Source organism: Corapipo altera, unplaced genomic scaffold, assembly GCF_003945725.1.
Source record: "Corapipo altera isolate COAL_440 unplaced genomic scaffold, ASM394572v1 113, whole genome shotgun sequence".
Lineage (NCBI taxonomy): Eukaryota > Metazoa > Chordata > Aves > Passeriformes > Pipridae > Corapipo > Corapipo altera.
In genome coordinates, this window is record NW_020884895.1 from 10,779,428 (window position 1) to 10,797,453 (window position 18,026).

At 50.6% G+C, this 18,026-nt stretch overlaps 2 protein-coding genes across 2 annotated transcripts; one reads left to right on the forward strand and one right to left on the reverse strand.

Moving 5' to 3' along the window:
• Positions 1–971: 971 nt before the first annotated feature.
• GFM1 (G elongation factor mitochondrial 1) lies at positions 972–17,411 on the reverse strand. The gene is made up of 18 exons (XM_027647322.1): positions 17,285–17,411; positions 16,473–16,625; positions 16,068–16,200; positions 15,413–15,617; positions 14,632–14,748; positions 13,951–14,101; positions 13,684–13,838; positions 12,974–13,058; positions 12,198–12,335; positions 11,609–11,710; positions 11,453–11,509; positions 10,933–11,070; positions 10,156–10,238; positions 4,094–4,256; positions 3,127–3,271; positions 2,233–2,393; positions 1,663–1,716; positions 972–1,401 (listed from the first exon to the last, which is right to left on the reverse strand). The coding sequence occupies exons 1-18, from the start codon at positions 17,336–17,338 to the stop codon at positions 1,270–1,272; spliced, it is 2,226 nt and encodes a 741-aa protein (XP_027503123.1). The 5' UTR covers positions 17,339–17,411; the 3' UTR covers positions 972–1,269.
• LXN (latexin) lies at positions 4,751–10,485 on the forward strand. Its single transcript, XM_027647325.1, has 6 exons — positions 4,751–4,879; positions 5,774–5,836; positions 6,370–6,544; positions 7,108–7,244; positions 8,914–8,976; positions 9,840–10,485. The coding sequence occupies exons 1-6, from the start codon at positions 4,751–4,753 to the stop codon at positions 9,933–9,935; spliced, it is 663 nt and encodes a 220-aa protein (XP_027503126.1). The 3' UTR covers positions 9,936–10,485.
• Positions 17,412–18,026: the final 615 nt, after the last annotated feature.

Genomic DNA, 18,026 nt, shown 5'->3' on the forward strand with positions numbered 1-18,026 from the left:
GCTTTTCTGGAAATCAATTCCAGCTGAGCAGTTGACAACAACAAAGCTGTGGATGGGGGGGAATCGGGGATTTGTCCCAAAGCAACACTCATGGATACAGCACATGGATACAGCACATGGATACACCACCCCAGCCTGAGCCCTGTTAGCACCTCCAGGTGCTCACAAACCTGTTCCCAAGGTCAAAATAAGTCCTTTTCCCTGTCCTCCCGTGAGGGCTGTGGAGAAGCCTGGCTGCTGCACTCCTGGCTGTGCCTGGGAATCATCAGCCCCAGTCCTGTGCCAGGAATGTCGCTGGGTTTGGACTGGAACTTCATCCCCGTTTACTGGAAGTCTGTTAAGCTGAGGAGGTCAGGAAGGGAGAGAGACACTTCAACATGGACCTTCTGGGAGTCATTACAAAATACAGAATTATGGGAATATCTCCTCCTTCCCAAGGAACTCCAGGGTCCTTGTTTTGTCTCTGCAATGAGTCAGCAAGATTTCAGTCAACTGATTCCTGCGCTGAGCATCGGCTGGACACGCCCTTGGGATTGGGAGATTCTGGGAAGACAGAGCTCTGGTTTGGTTTTCTAACAGAGAGCCAAAGTCAAGCCCACACAGTGAATCCACATCACAAGCCCATACAGGAATTCCAGGTTGTTCCCAGCTCTGGGAAGAGTTAACTCCTACCAACACCCTTCTCAACTCTCTTGTGCCACCCGTGAAAAGCAGATGTGGTGCCAGGGCAGTGGCACTGAGCGATGGCTTTGCCCAGTGGGTGGAGACTTTGGAGGATCCTGTGCCATTTCTGGAGGATTTGGAGGGAAAAGTGGCATTTTTCCCTGGAGGGAAGCTGGGAGCACCCTGTGAGATGTGCTCAGTGTGGGCTGACAACTCACTCCCTGTGCCTGTCCAGCAGCTCCTACCCGACTCTGCTGCCTCAACATTTTTAAACTTCCCAAACCTAATTACACAATAATGATGTATCAAAGTAAAAAATACAATTATTTTAATAGAACTTAATTAAGACGAATTTCAAGACCAATTATCAGCCGTGTTTTAACATCTATTTGGTTAAGGGCAGCATTTACACGTGAACAATTCCGCTGTGATCCTCCAGTGGCTCCTGAGAATTCCACAGAGGAAGGGTATGATGACAAAATTCCAAGTCCAAATCCCACTGCAGCCTGCCTTCCCCAGCCAGCCTTGCCTGCTTCCACGGCTTGGAAAACTGAGCTGTTGGAGGAGACTGGGAAAAACTGTTCAAAGGACTCCAGAGGAGCCAGATCAGCTCTTGGCTTTGCCCTTTTTGGCAGGAAGTCGCCCCGTTGCTTCCAGGTATTTGTTGATTATTTCTTCCTGAGTGCTGGGTGAACACGGGTGGTATCTGGAGTATTCCATGGTATATTCCCCCTTTCCCTGTAAAATTGGGAAAAGAAAGTCCAGGTGAGGATGGGACACGTGTAACAGCGCTGAGCAGAAGGTCACACCCAAGAATCCTTCACAATCCCACACAAACAAAACCCAAAGCATGGAAGAATTTTTCGAGCAGGAATGACCCAGCTCTGGGTTTGCTTTTTATCTCCTTCCCTGCTGCAGGTGCTATGGATACAATGATGCAAAGTAGCCCAAATTTAGAGAAATAAACAAGTTTAAGCAAAAAGGACGTGGAGGACTCACCTCTGTGCAGGACCTCAGCTCGGTGGCATATCCAAACATATCGTTCAGTGGCACCTGAAATCCCAACACAGGCTGGTAAAAACAAAACACTTTTTCCATCAACTTTGAGTCACCACCTCATTAATCCCAATTCTGACACAAAGAGTCAGTGCTGCCTGTAAAAAGCTGGGATTGAATGATCTGGTGTTGTAAAGTACTTGTTATTTTAACTGATTTATACTTGCAATGTGTTTTCAGCAGGAAACCTGAAAAATCTGAGAGTCTGAATGCACCAGGAGCTGGAACATCCTGGATTCAGGGCTGTGTCATCCAGAGATCACGAGGTTTGAGATAACTCCAGACTGGAGCTCTGATTAAATTCCTCAGTTTAGGAAGCAGAAGGGATGCAGAGCAGCCCAAAGCCAAAGCTTTGCCGAGATGGATTTTCCCTCCCACCACCCAACAGGACATAAGAAAGGGAACATGGAAAACGAGTCAATCTGGCTCCAAGTTTATCCACAGAAACTAAGGAAAACAGTGATGGAGTCAAAAGGCAACAGGAGGAAAGGAAAAGCTGGGAACAGCACAGACCTCAGCATAGAGGGTGAAGTAGCCCTCTGCCCCGTCCTGCCCCGTGATGACCCCGTGGCGCCGGTTGATCCCAGCTATCACAGCTCCCTGGAATTCCGTGGGAGCCATCACCTCCACGGCCATGATGGGCTCGATGATTCGCACCGTGGCGTTTTCCATGGCTGGGAAAAACAGCGGGAGAAACAATCCAGCATCACAAGCCTGGGGTAAGTTCAGATACTGCCACGCACAGCAACAAACGGTTCTCGGTAATGCCAAGTGTTTCCTACGACAGCAAGGGAAAACAAGCAGCTCCATGGAATTCCAGCTCCCCAGCTTGTTATTCCTGACACCAGAATCACAGAGTCATTAAAGTTGGAAACGACCTGCAAAGTCATCAAATCCAACCTCTGACCCTAAACCATGTTGTGAAGTGCCATCTCCATTCATTTTTTGGGCACTTCCAGGGATTGTGACTCCACCAGTTCCCTGTTCCCTATTCGTTTCACCACTCCTCCAGTGAAGACATTTTTCCTAAAAAGGGCACAGTTTGACCAAATGTTCTCTTCCTACCCTGTAAGGATGGTGCTGCTGGTGTTTCTGTACTGGATTCCAGCAAAACAGGATCTCCTTCACAGAACCACAAGAACTGCTGTGCCTCCCTCAAAAATTCTATAAACTCTTACACTGTGCTCTACAAAAGTGGCCAAACTTTGGATGGATGGATGGATGGGTGGATGGGTGGATGGGTGGATGGGTGGGTGGGTGGGTGGGTGGATGGGTGGGTGGATGGATGGATGGGTGGATGGATGGATGGGTGGATACCCCAAATAACAAATGAACCTACAGAAATGAGGCTGTTAAATTCAGCCCCAGCAATAACAGCCAGGACACATCCAAGCAAGGAGCTCCTACCTTGTTTTAGGGCTCCTTCTCCTGCCCTGATGAAGGAGATCTCGTTGGAGTCCACCATGTGATGGGCACCATCCTCCAGGACGAACCTGATCCCGGAGATCTTGTGCCCGGACACCAGACCCTTCTCACAGGCATCTCGGAATCCCTGGAACAACAGCTCCGAGTCAGCACCAGGAATATGGAACCTCTGTGCTGTCAGTCTTTGGCACCTCAGTTGGATACTGATACTTTTTAAAAAAACTAAAAAAACCAAGGAACAAGGAAAACTGCCCTCAGGATTTGGCTTTCTAAGGGACTGCATGGCCAAAACCCCAAAGAATGCTCTGTGTGGAAAGAGCTCCTGCCTGGAGAACAAGATTCCTCTAAGGCTGCGTGTTTTTTTCAGGATTTTGCAGAAGTTTTCAAGTGTTGCATCATAGAATAACGAAGGAATTATTCTGGGTTATCATAGGAATTCCAAGATGATGGCAGGCTAATTAAAATAGTCTGTGATAAATCTTACAAAGAGACAGTCACAGAGATGAAAAAGGAAGTCAGAGATGAATTGGGAATTCAGGCAGGAAATGCAGCTTAACTGCAGCTTCCTACATAATTGGCCTCAGAGAAGTCACAGAAAAAGTCCCATATTTTGGGGTTAGAGATGAGAATTGTGGGGCCACAACCAAAAGCAGAAGGGCCAGTAAGAAGCAGACTGAGCAGGAGGCTTGTTGGACTGTGAGCAAGGAAAGGAGGCACTGCCAGGGAAACAGAGCCAGCACACACCACCAAAGCAAACACAGCAGCTTCTAAAGGCAGTGGAAAACCCAGGAATGTGAGATATGAAGTAAAACCACACAAATGGCTCTGTTTCCACCGAAGAAACGGGAAAAGCCTCCTTGTCTGTGGCAAGGCCAGCACAGCAAAAGTGGGTGATATGGCAAGAAAACACAAAAATCAGTATTTGCTGTAGCACACAAATGGTTTGTACCTTTTCCACAGCGGGCACGAATTGTTTGGGAATATTTGTGCCAACGGTTCTGTCTTCAAACTCCACTTTGGTGTAGTCCTCGGGATCCAGGGGCTCCAGCACCCCGATGACTTTGCCGTACTGGCCTGCTCCTCCTGTCTGCTTCTTGTGGGTGAATTCAAACCTGAAAACAAACAACACCCCAAACACATGAACCTGCTGCAACCCCAGGGGAAAATTCCCATTCTGCAGTTCATAGAACCCCAGCCTGCTTTGGGTCGGAAGGGAATGCAAAGGTTATGGAGTCCACCCCCTGCCATGTGCAGGGACACCTTCCACGGGCAGGGACACCTCCCACTAGCCCAGGTTGCTCCAACCTGGCCTTGGACACTTCCAGGGCTGGGGCAGCCACAGCTTCTTCTGGGCAACCTGTGCCTATTCCCCACAGGGAAGGATTTCTCCCCACTATCCCACCTAACCCTGTTCGCAGTTAAAACCTTCATTCCCTCCAGCCAGTCCGCGCTCCCTCGGCAGCACCAGCGCCGTCCCCGCCCGCTCCCCGGGGCGGGACCCGCCGCCCGCGGTCCCTCCCCGTGCCGGTGCCTTCCTGCGGGCGGAGGAAGCTGCGTGGCCGTGGAGCTGCCCCCGGCACAGTTCCCAGCGGGCCGGGCCGTGGCCATGGAGCTGCCCCCGGCACAGTTGGCATCCCGCCGTGCCGCCGCCGTGGCCGTGTCGTTCCTGCGGTACCGGCGGGGCGGCCCCGCGCGGGCGCTGCGGCTGCGGGAGCTGCGCCGGGCGCGCACCGAGGTGAGAGCGGCACCGGCAGCGGGGGGCGGCGATTAAACCCCCGAGAACTGCCCTCCAGGAGGGCGCCGGAGCTCGGGGACAGCTGCCCAGGGAGGGCGTGGAGTCTCCTCTCTGGAGACACCCCAATCCCACCGGAGTGTCCCGGTGCCACCCGCTCCAGCCAGGTCCCCTCCAACCCCAGCTATGCTGGGATTCTGTGTCACCGCGGCTCTGCCCACCCACGTTTGGGGGGCACGGAAGGATCGGTGTGTCCCGAACAGCCCGGGGGCTGGCAGCAGTCGGGCAGGCTGGGAAGGTGGAATACACCCTCTGCAGTTCCCACGATCGGGCCCGGGGAACCTCCCAAGGACACTCAGGAGGGAGGAGGGTGCTCGGCTGCCAGGACACACCTCGCTGCTCACCTGGGCTGGGTTACAGGGAAACCCATGAGAACAGGGCACAAACCCCCAAAACAGGGGCGCAGCAACCCCCCCCACTCCCTTCAGTCATTACAGCCAAAAACCTCCATGACATGATTCATAATGAACTTCATTTGAGGAGTCACTGAGCACTCCCACCTGAGTATTTAACCAGCAGCACATTGCTGGATGGAATCACATGGGGAGCTCCAAAATGTTAATTCAGGGGTATTCAGGGCTAGAAATGAGGGTGGGGAGGCCCTGGCACAGGCTGCCCAGAGAAGCTGTGGCTGCCCCATCCCTGGAAGTGTCCAAGGCCAGGTTGGAGCAACCTGGGATAGGGGAAGGTGTCCCTGCCCATGGCAGAGGTGGGACTGGATGAGTTTTAAATTCCCTCCCAATCCAAACCATTCCATGATTCTCTGATCTTGTCCACTATGCAAAGTCATTCAACACTTGACAAAATAAACATCCTTAATGTTTTTCCCTTTCTTAGGACATCAAGGATGTTGGGCACAAGTACTACCTGGAACTGGAGCTGGAAGATGTCCTGGACAAAGTGAGTTCAGGTTGATTTACTCAAACACTCTGAGGGCAGAGCTTGGCAGCACTGATGTGTCATAAACTCACCTGATGCTGCTGCTCTGGCTCAGGCCAGGGGACACACCAACTAATCATATTTGGAATCATGTTTCTGATTTTCTACCCTACAAGTCAGGCAAAAAAAGGCTAAATTTTACCAACAGGGAACCCACCATAAAAGCCCTGCCCATGTGGTACCTTCCACTCCAGCACCAGACAGTGCTGGAGGGATGACAAGGACATTTCAGTGTCACTCAGCTCCAAGTGAACACCACAAGGGACATTCTGCACCCCACCCACTGCCCTTCCCATCACTGCAGAAAGCAAATCACCTTTATGCATTCACAGATAAACCATGAATTTAACCTTGTCTTAAATTATCACAAATCTCTCTGGGCCAGACTCAGACTCAGAGAAAACAGCAAAAAAAAGACATGTTAGAAGTGCAAATTACCCACATTATACATGTACTTAATGAAATATTAATGCACATAATTAACTCTGTGACAGGACAGTACTGTTAACTGCACTGCTGAGGTTCTGTATCATCTGGGCAACAAAAACATTGCTCCAGATGTGCAGTTCACACTTGAAGGAGAACTAAAGAGCACAGAGGAAGCAGATCACTTGTTCTACACTCGAATCAGGAGCCTGGAAAAAGAGCTTGTGGCAGAGAACATTCCAGGTACAAGGATGGGGCTGGGGGAGAAGGATCAGGCCTCCCCCCTGCTCTGAACACGTGCTGCTTCCCTTTCTCTGTCTGGGGGTCTCTCAGTCACAGCTACTCAATTTATTCTGATTCCTGAAATCCAGAATTGAGGCCTGATTTGCATGTGGCTGTTCTGCAGAACCACCTGCCACTGTCACCTCCTCCTGCTCCCTCTGAGCTGTCCTTGGCACAGCACATCCCACACCCTGACTGCACAACGAGGGGCTGCTCTCTGACTTCAGAGCCTTGAAAACTTGATATGTCAGGGGAAAAAAGTGGAGAACGACACCCTGGAGGTGTCCAAGGCTAGGCTGGATGAGGCTTGGAGCAACCTTGGCTAGTGGAAGGTGAACTTTAAGGTCCCTTCCAGGCCAAACCACGCTGTGATTCCACAGGAGGAATCACTGCGGGGATGGAGCAGCTCTTCCAAGATCCTGTGGAAGGTTTTGTGACATGGAAGGGAGTGACTTTTTAGCACCAGGTGATGAAGTTCTGTTGCTGGCTCTTGTTTAACCCCCAGGAATTGTTTTGTTTCCCAGACAGCCGTGGCCACGTGCCCCCAGAGCTGGAGCCCCTCCACCTGCTCGCCTGGGTCGCCTCGGGGTACCTGGTGTGGCAGAATTCCACAGAAAACACCCAGCTCCAGCTGGCCCAAATCAAACATGTGAAGCAGGTGGTAAGTCTCCATCAGTCACAGAATTCCAGGGTGGATTGGGTGGGAAGGGACCTTAAAGCCCATCCAGTGCCACCCCCTGCCATGGGCAGGGACACCTTCCACCAGCCCAGGTTGCTCCAAGCCCCATCCAACCTGGCCTTGGGCACTCCAAGGGTGTTCTCCTCCACTTCTTTCCCCTGACATATATTCCAACCTGGCCTTGGCTCCCAATGCTCTGCAAGAAAAATAGTGTTTAGGAGCTGAGCAGGGACTAGAGCAGAGCTGGAGCCACATTCTTAAAAATCCACATTCAGGAAACCTCAATTATGTCTGAACATCCTGCTCTGGTTTGGTTTTAAGAATCCAGTCCAGTGTTTGAATTTTGTTCCACTACCCCTTCCCTCTAATCAAACAGCAATTAGGGGAGAGAACCTAAAAGGTATTTTTACTGAAGCTCTTGGACTTCCCTTATCATGATGAGCATCAATTGAGTTTATGGTGAGAAACCTGAATTGAGGAAGACAAAAAGGGGAACACGAGGGAGAAAGGGAACAGAATATTCCAGGATATTTCCTGTTTTATTTCTGGGTGGTTACAAGGGATGGGTTTATCTTGAGCACACCTAGATCTGCCCTAAGCTCAGGAATCAAAACCTGGGCAAATCTCACTGTAGCTCCTGACATTAATTGAGTCATTAATTGCCACCACCAGGCCTGACAGGCTCCTTGCCTGGAACAGACTTCAGTGAGAGAAAGCACTTTGCTTTCACAAAACTTACTGTCACAGCCAAATCCTTTTGGTTTGATTTGTAAATTAATAGAATTCTATAGATTCTCCCTAATTTCTCTGCTCTGTTTGGAAAAAAAAAATATATTGTGAGTTAAGAATAACCTCTAAAGGGCTGGTCAGCTTTAAATCTGAGGCAATTTTGTGTGTGAGCCAAGATAAAGAAACAGGATTTAGAGAACCCAAAGGCCAAATGTTTTTGCCACTCAGAACAGCCAGTGAATTCCCAGGAAGTGCTGAGGAGAGACAAATTGCTTCAGGGAGCAGGATTTGTGAATGTTTTGCTCCCTCTGATGGCATCTTGGAGCAATTCACAGCTGCTGCAGGGCTGTGCACCAGCAAGAGTTTAAAGATTTTAAACCTCTCTTTAACAAATCTGAGGACAAGGCAGACAGAAAACTATTAAATTAACCCAGCTGCCACCTCTCTTGGGGAATTTTGTTCCTTTTCCCTGAAAAATACACGGGAAAAGAGTGTATTCCAAAGGCCAGTGTGTATTTTGTCACTCACAGAATCCCTGTGAGGCCTCTGGGGTGTGTCCTTATCCTACTGACAATTTGATTTGGGATTATCTGGGTTAAACTGACACCTTGTAGAAGGAGGTGTTCCCATCCCAAAGGAGTTCCTGAAGTTGATATTTATCTGATTTCCTTAAAAGGAGGCATTAGCAGAGTTTTAAGCCTCACATTCATCTCTCCAGTGCAAGTTTGGAGTGACAAAAACATAGATCAGGATCTTTTTTGTTTTGTCACAGTGACTGAGCTCCACCTGCTTTATTGGTTATAAAAAGCTGTTTTACCTGGAATACAGCAGGGAATTCTTGGGGTAACCAAAGAGAACTGACTCACTGCTCTGTAGGTGGGGAGAAGCCCCAGATTCAGCCCTTTTCACCTTGTTTTTCCAGAGGAGAAGTGATGAATATCTGCAGTTTGACTACGTGGTTCTGCTGCACGAAATGGTGTCCCAGGTAAAAATTGGATTTCTAAAAAGCCTTTTTTGTTGTTGTTTGAAGCCTGGCAGCTCTGCAGCCTCCAGCTCAGGCACACAGATGGTGGGGTGGACACAGAGGGGGAGGTCAGGGCCACCTTCTCTGTCCATCCCAGCATTCCAGGACACAACAGCAGCAATTTCCAGCTGTTTCTGGGCTTTCCTGGGAATGGCTGGGGTTTCAAAACACTGGTGCTTCACAGCTCTTTCCTCCTGGGAGATCCCAGTGCCAAACTGGGCGGGGATCAAGGGAAGCAGCAGCATCCTGGAGTGCTCAGCAGAATTCCAGGGGGCTGGGAATGCTCCCATGCCAGAGGACAGCACTGGTGCCCAGCACAGAGACCTCACCCATCCCAGTTATCCCAGCACAAACTGGTTCCCAGCAGAGTATTCACACTTTGAGCCATTCCCCATCATAATTCTGTGATCTGAGCAAGTGTTTTCATAAGGAAAACACAGAAAACGTGAGAGAGAAGTTCCTGATTGTGCAACCTCCTGGAAAAACCACCCAGGGATCTCCCTCCCAGCTCCAGCTCTGCTGCTTCCAAGCCCCTGCACTCTCAAGTTTTAAATTAACAGAATTCTATGGATTTTCCCAGTTTTTCTATGTGTTTGGAGAAGATAGACTGTGAGTTAAGAGTAACTCCTAAGGTGATGTTCAGCTTTAAATTTAAACCAAGGTCAGCTTTAAATTCAAATTTAAACCAAGGTCAGTGTTAAATTCCAGCCAAGTTCACTCAGGGCACTTGCAGTGGGTTTGGTTCCTGAGTTTTCCACAAAGGGAAATTCCTGACTAACCAAGAGAATGGAAGCCCAGTTTGTTCCCTGCTGTCACTCCCACAGGAGATCATTCCCTGGGAGATGACAGTGCTGTGGCACCCTCGGGATGGTGTCCAAGTGACACGGGAGAGCCGCCAGCCCGGACACACCTCGGGATGAGGGACCCCCTGATCCCACCTGGAAGCAGCTCCAGAGCTCCAGCAGGCATTTGGAGGGGGGGCACAGGAGGGGAAGGGGTGGGGAAGCAACCAGGGTACAAAGACAATAAATTAAACTTCTCCTGTGCCTTGAGCTTGGATCTGATCTTTTCTTCCCTGCTGCTGAATCAAATGCTGCATCCAAAGAAATGACTAAAACAATTCCCAGAGGGAATACTCACGGCACAGGTGCAGAGATGTTCTCCCTGAAGGCAACTTTGGGCTTCCCCATGGTGCAAGGACAACCATATTCCCTCTCCATTCGCTGCAGGAAAGAACCCAGAGTTGTTCCATTAGAGCAATTCTTTGGAAATTATTGGATTAATTTAATCAGGGTTAACCAGGGGTTTTTCACGGATTTTGGGGGGGCTTTTTGTTGGGTTTTTTTTAATGTTATACATTGTTCACTGTCATTCTGCATCCAACTTTGCTTAAGATCTACAGAGGGAAAGGGAACAGCATTAATTTTTCTATTAAAGTTTAAGTTTTTCAAGACAAAAGCATCTTTTCTTTGTTCTGTCAACATTTCAGACACATCTCTTGTGTTAAGTAAAATACAGACATCAACTGGAATGAGACTAATCACTGTAAGTAACTATTCCCTTCTCCCTGCATCAGCTTTTATATGGAAGGATACATTTAAAACCACAGAAACACAGTATTTTTCTGTAGTAATTAATTATTATTAATTAGTAATTCATTATAAGCAAAGGCTGCTAAAGCAAAGTGTAGTGTTTAATCCATTTTTATGGATTTGAACTGAAGAAGTGAAAATATTCCAGGCAGAAGTTTCTTTTAAAATGGAACCACTGGAGAGAAAGAACCTGCAGATGTTGATTTATAGTTAAACTCTTCCCAAAGCAGCTGGAAAGAAGAAAGAGGAGGAGGAAAAGGAAGGAGAATCCGTGGCTGGAAAACCAGTGAAAAGCAGAGTCCATGGAATTTGCTTTCCCAAATACCTGGGCATAGATTTCCAGGTGCAGCTCCCCCATCCCAGAAACGATGGTCTCCTTGCTCTCATCATCAAAGTGGACTCTAAAAGTGGGATCTTCCCTCGTGAAGCGGTTCAGGCCTTTGGAAAACTTGTCAAAGTCGTTCTGAAATGCAATTAAACACACGAGATTTGCTCAAATTCCAGAAATTATCCACGAAAAAGGCCTCGACTTTTCCTATCAACTGCTGAGCACTTCTGCTCTCTGAGGTGATTTTCTGAAACACTTCTAACTGTGTTTATTAATGTATTAATTGTGATTTAATTTCAAGTTCAGGTCAAAGAAATGCTCCTTATTTATGGCTGAGTGACACCATCCAGCCCAGCCACGTGCTGGGTTATCCAGAGATATAATCTCAGGGATTGTGGATAAAACACTTTCAAACAGTGCTTGTTTTAGCCTGTTCCTTTATTTAAGCTGCATAAAATCCTAAAAAGTAGCAAAGGGAGGGGAAGCCAGGGGGAGATGTGGATCCCCAGGCTCCTACCTTGTTGGAAGGCTTCATGGCCACGGAAATGACGGGATCGGGGACGTGGATGGATTCCTGCAGTGGCCACCAAGGAAGAGGTGATGATTACAAACTGTCCCAGCAAAATCCTGGTAAATGCCAGTGCCTGAGGCCCTCAGGGAAAGGGGAACTCACCATGGAGATGGCAGTGCTGGTTTTATCAGTGAAGGTGTCCCCGCTGGCACAGTCAATCCCAAAAAGGGCACAGATGTCTCCAGCATAAACTTCACTGACATCCTGGGGAAAGAAAAGTTCCCTGTTTAGATAACACTGAGAGATAAGAGAGGCTGTGGCTGCCCCATCCCTGGGAGTGTCCAAGGCCAGGCTGGACAGGGCCTGGAGCAATCTGGGATCGTGGAAGGTGTCCCTGCCCATGGCAGGGGGTGGCACTGGATGGGCTTTGAGATCCTTCCAACCCAAACCATTCTGGGATTTCTCCTATGATTCTATAACCTACAAACTACACCTGGTTTACAGAAGACACATAAATATATTCTGTGTTTTAAAGCTTGACACTGAGCTCCTCTAAAATTCCAGCTGGGATAAAATGCTCTGTAAATCTTCCACCTCTTTATTCCAAGGACAAAAGGGAGAGCTCGGCTTGGATGCCAACTTGTTCTGGTTTAAGGATGTGAAGCAAACAATGTGCTGTGTTCCAGGCAGTCCTGGCCCACTGCAGGAATGTCAGACAGTGGCTCAGAGTCCATCCCTAGGGATCACTCACCTCCATGTTGTCCGAGTGCATCCGGACGAGCCTCTGCACTCGCACCCTCTTCCCAGTCCTGGTGTTGTAGATGTAATCAGACTTCTTCAGCATCCCCTGGTAAACTCTGATGTAGGTTAACTGCCCAAATTTACCAGCCTGGAAGCAAAATCCATGGAAAAATCACATATGATCCTTCTGGGAACCAAGAGCACTGTTACTGAAAGCATCACCTGCACTGACTGAATGTTTCTGGTTTGAATTTCCACACTAGAAACGTAACTGAAATGTTTTTATGAGTCTCAGCTTTCCCTCGGTTCTGGGATGGAATTTGGCATTTCCTGACAATTTTCTGAACTCATTTCATCACTCCCAAACCTTCCTAACAGAGACACACATTGACATGCAACATGAAATCTCAAGTGCTGTTCCTTAGGCAGAAACAAATTGTTTCCTTAAAATTGTGCATTTTATCCTCTCCAAATCTCTCCCGTTTCATTGTTTTCAAACCCAGGATTTTTCTCTGAAAGTATCTGAAATAACCCATAAACCCCCAAATGTTTAAGTTTTAACTAAGAAAACCATGAAATATTTGAGGGACATGACCCATTCTAAACTTCCAAATTGGCAGTGTTGGACACACTGGTGGGTTTTATGGTGGGAACCAGTATTTAAAGGTTAAGTTTAAACTGAATTTAAATATAAACTGATTTTAAAGCCTGCTCTATGTAACTTTGGCAGTCCCATCTGTTTGGATTCATTTTGTGAGTCGTCAGGAAGGAACTCAGTGGACTCACCTCCAGTTTGAAGGCAAGGCCGATGAAAGGTTGGGAATCATCACGAGCAGAGTTCAACAGGAACTTGGATCCATCCTCAGAATCCCTTAAAAACAGGGATGGAGGGGGAGGTGAGGTTATGAGGCAACATGGGAGCCTCCTCTAAACATCTGCTGGCTCTTTACTGGCTCTTATGTTGGGGTTCACACCTAATTGTTGGACTTCTCTCCCAGGGAACAAGGGACAGGACAAGAGGGAACGGCCTCAGGCTGTGCCAGGGGAGGGTCAGGTTGGACATCAGGAGGAATTTCTTCCTGGAAAGGGTGGTCAGGCACTGGAAGGGGCTGAAGGCTTGAAGGGCTGCCATCATTTCTGATGAACTGCCTCATAATCATTTTCCACATTTAATGTGCTAATAACACCAGTATAAAGGGTAACCCTCAGAGGAAAGGAGCTCTCTTAGTTTTGGGAGTTTGTGTCAAATTCTGGTGCCATTATTTAATACAAATGGTAAATGATCCTGCATCTTGTTTTTGATGTTTCCTGCTATGTATTAAACAGCTTTGAAACTATTCCATAGGATCATGGAATGGTTTGGGTTGGAAAGGACCTTGAAGGCCTCCTAGTCCTATCCCCTGCCAGGGGCAGGGACACCTTCCACTCATCCAGGTTGCTCCAAGCCCCGTCCAGCCTGGCCTTGGACACTCTTGTTTGCTCCTGGCTGTCCTTACCCCTGGTTCAGAATAGCATAGTTCTCCACCTCAGAGGGATTGGGAAGGTATTCCAGGACAGCATCCAGCAGTGGCTGCACCCCTTTGTTCTTCAAAGCACTTCCCACGAGGACTGGGGTAAAGGACTTCTTCAGCGTCGCTCTTCTGATGGCGAGCTGGAAAACAGCCCTGGTAACTCTCCCCCTGCACCTTCAGGAGCCTGAGATTCCCTGGCTTCCCTGGGCATCTCCACTCCTGGAGCAAGGAGCTGCACCCCTCTGGAGGTACCTTTAACTCAGCAGCCGTGGGAATCTTCTCTTCCAAGAACATCTCCCCGAGCTGATCGTCGGCGTTGGCGACGCACTCGATGAGCTCCCGGCGCCGCTCGGCAGCCTCCGCCCGCAGCTCGGCTGGGACCTCCTCAACACGAAGGGTCTGCCTGCACACACAGGGACAAACCATCACCCACAGGGCATGGACCACGTGGGTCAACCTTTCCATCACTGCCATGAGCAGCCTGACCAAGAAAAACTCACTGTTGACACGGATAACGGGAAAAATCCCCTACGAGGATCGGCTTTGGCGCTTTGGCAGGAGAAGGTTCCTTCCCACTCCTGGCAGGAGTTTGAAGGATGCAGGACAACCTGTCCAACAGCCCCACCCACATCTTATCTTCATCCCAGAAGCCACACATGCACTGTCAGATCCCGTTATGGAGCAAGTCTCCCTGTTTCTCAGGGTGGGAAGTGTGGCCACCACCCCTTCCCACCACCCAGCTCCTGCTGCAGCCACCCATCCCATCCCAGAGCTCACCTGCAGGGCCAGGGGATGGGAATGCCAGAGGCTGAGCTCAGCCCTGGCACAAGCCCCACCCTGATATTCCCAGAGAGCAGGGTTTCACCTCTGCAGGAGGAGCTCCTCGTGCAAAGAGCAGCTCCAGCCAAGAAAGGAGCAAGTTCCACAACTCACCCAAGTGCCCCATCAAAATAAATGGCTTTTTCTTCAATAAGATCTATAATTCCTTTAAAGTCTCCCTCCAGCCCAATTGGAATCTGGACAAAAGCTGCATTGTGTTTCAGCTTGGACCTGAAAGAGGGAGAAAACAGAAATGAGTTCAAGAAAAGTGTTGTTTCTGTGGGTCTCCTCCAGGTGGTCTTGAAACAACCTCTCGCTCCCACAAAATCCCTGGATTTCATCCTTTGGGCAGTGCCAAAAATCTGTCAGTGCTGATAAAAACCACCCAGGTGTTTTCCAGGGTGGCCCAGCCCTCTGTATCCCAACAGGAACAGGGAGCAACTCCCCTGGGAAAGAAGGCAGAGGAGACTCGTTTGAGATTGATTATTTGATTAGGGGAGAGGCTTCTCCCTTCATGCATATTAATGAGTTATCTCACAGATCAAATTAGGAGCAAGCAGGATTCCAGGCATCCAAACCACCCCATCACCTCCCTGCTGGAATTCCAGCAGCACATGTGCTACCAGGATCCAGGGAAAACCAAAAGGCTGCTTTCCAGGTGGCTCCACATATAATTCCATCAACAAAGTAAATATCAAACCCCAGCTCTTGGTCACTCCAAGTCTTGGCTGACCCCAATATTTGGGGTTTTTGGAGACTTATGGGTCAGATGAAGATCTGACTCCAAGTCAGGCATTCCCCAAACCGAAGGTACAAAGAGAACCCTCTCCAACATTCTTCACCTGCCATGGGAGTATTCAGAATTAATTCCCAAGTCATTTTAACTGGTAAATACCTGAGTTGCTGCACGGCCCTGGCTGGGTTGGAGCCCATCCTGTCCAGTTTGTTGATGAAGGTCAGGAAGGGCACATTGTACCTCTTCATCTGCCTGTTCACAGTGATGGTCTGGCACTGGACTCCTCCAACAGCACAGAGCACCAGGATTGCTCCATCCAGGACTCTCAGGGACCTCTCCACTTCAATGGTGAAGTCCACGTGTCCTGAAGGACAATAAAAATGATCAATGAGTGCAGAAAGGAGCAACAGCCAACAGAGCCAAACCCTCCAGCCACAGAGTCACCCCAGCTTGAGTGGCTGATCATGGAACCATGGAATGGTTTGGGTTGGGAGGGACCTTAAAGCTCATCCAATCCCACCCCTGCCATGGGCAGGGACACCTTCCACTAGCCCAGGTTGCTCCAAGCCCCGTCCAACCTGGCCTTGAACACTTCCAGGGGTCCAGGGGCAGCCACAGCTTCTCTGGGCAACCTGTGCCAGGGCCTCCCCAGCCCCACAGGGAAGGGTTTCTTCCTTTCTGAATTAAATCTCACCTAAATTCCCCCTCTGTCAGTTTGAATCCACGCCACATTGTCCTGTCACAACACAAAGATGGACCATGTCCTCTGTACCCATGAGGAACAGCAACCCCCAGGTGTTCCCAGCTCCCTCACCTGGGGTGTCAATGATGTTGATGTTGGTGTCTCTCCACATGGTATAAGTGGCTGCAGACTGGATGGTGATGCCCCGCTGTCGCTCCAGCTCCATGGAATCCATCACAGCTCCAACTCCATCCTTACCTTTCACCTTAGGAAAAAAGAAATTAAAAAAAAGGTAGTCCCAGGAGTTTACTAAGAACACATGTCCCATCCCTGGAGGTGCCCAAGGAAGGCCTGGACGTGGCACTCAGTGCTCTGGGCTGGGGGACAAGGTAGAGATGGGGCATGGGGTGGATTCGATGACCTTGGAGGGCTTTTCCAACCTCAGTGATTCTGGGATTCAATCCCCTTGCCCTCCACTGATTTTTAAAGGGTTATCAGGGGAACCAAGAGGGTTTCAGGGCTCCCCTGCAGCCCCACCTCGTGCATCTGCGCGATCCTGCCCGTGTAGAACAGGATTCGCTCCGTCAGCGTCGTCTTCCCGGAGTCGATGTGGGCCGAGATCCCGATGTTGCGGATCCTCTCGTTGGGGAGGACCCCCGAGGAGCAGTGTCTGCAGGAGGTCAGGAGCAGCTGGAGGGCAAGAGGAGGCCGTGGGTTAGCCAGGAGCTGACCCAACACAGCAGCGAGTGACAGGACAAGAGCAAACAGCCTCAGGCTGTGCCAGGGGAGGGGCAGGTTGGACATCAGGAGGAATTTCTCCCTGGAAAGGGTGGTCAGGCACTGCCAGGGGCTGCCCAGGGAGGTTTGGAGCCCCCATCCCTGGAGGTGTCCAAGGAAGGCCTGGCCGTGGCACTCAGTGCTCTGGGGGACACTCAGCGCTGGGGGACAGGGTGGGCATCGGGCACAGGGTGGGCTCGGAGATCCTGGAGGTCTTTTCCCACCCTAACTGCTCCTGTGACTCGCTGTGCCGATGGATAAACTTCCAAACCGCTTCCCTACGGCCTCCGCTCTGTGTCACACCCGGTCACTTAAGGCCGAATGGCCTTTCCAGGTCACCCGGGACTGTCCCCAGCCCGGACGCACCGCGCGGCCCCTCCTCGCCATCCCCACATCCCAACCCCGCTGACATTCCCGCTGTCCCGTGTCCCCCATCCCCGTGCCCGATCCCACGGGACGGGTCCCGCGTGTCCCGCAGCCGCCGGGGGGTTCGGGCGGGCCCGGCCCGGCCCCTTCCCCTCCCGCCCCTCACAGCGGGGCCGCCGCCTCCTGAGGGGCCCCTCGGGCGGTACCTGGAGGTGCCGCGGGCGGCCCGGGGCCAGCCCGGCTCTCAACACCCTCAGCATGGCCCCGAGTGCAGCTCCAGCCCCGCTCCCGTCCCAGCCCGGCCCCGATCCCGGCTCCAATCCCGGCTCCAGCCCCGGGTCACTCCCGCCCCTTCCGGGGCCCCGCGCAGGCGCCGCCCGGGCCGGGACCCGCCGGGACGGACCGGGGGAACCGGGAATGGGGGAGGCTCTTCCCGACCCAATCCCGGCGGATTCCCGACCCTGATCCCTCCGGGGAGCGCCCCCGGCCCCGCGCGGGGCATTCCCGGGGCGCACACGGGGAGTTCTCCAAGTGCGCCGTAAAACGGGAGCGGGACGGAGCCTGGGATGGAGTGAGGGGGCACCATCCACGGGCGGGCGGCTGGAATTAGGGATTGTTAGTCATTAGCTACAGCTGGAGTTGTTTCTAATTAGTAGTTACTAATTAGAAACAACTGTTAACAATTAGGGATTAGAAACAAGGGCTCTGTCCTAAGGGTGTCAGAAGGGCAGGGAGAAGGGGAAGGCGATCCCGTGATGTGCAGCACAGGGACCCGTCTGGAACACGCTGTGAAACGTTAAATATGTTCTCAATATAAAAAAATTCCCCGCTGTTGGATAAACCAGGAAGTTTTTCATCCCGGGGAAGGTTCCAGGAGCAGCTCTGAAGTTGGGAACAGCCCAGCCCTCTCCATACTCGAGTCCCCCTTCCAGCAGTTTCCTTCTCTCA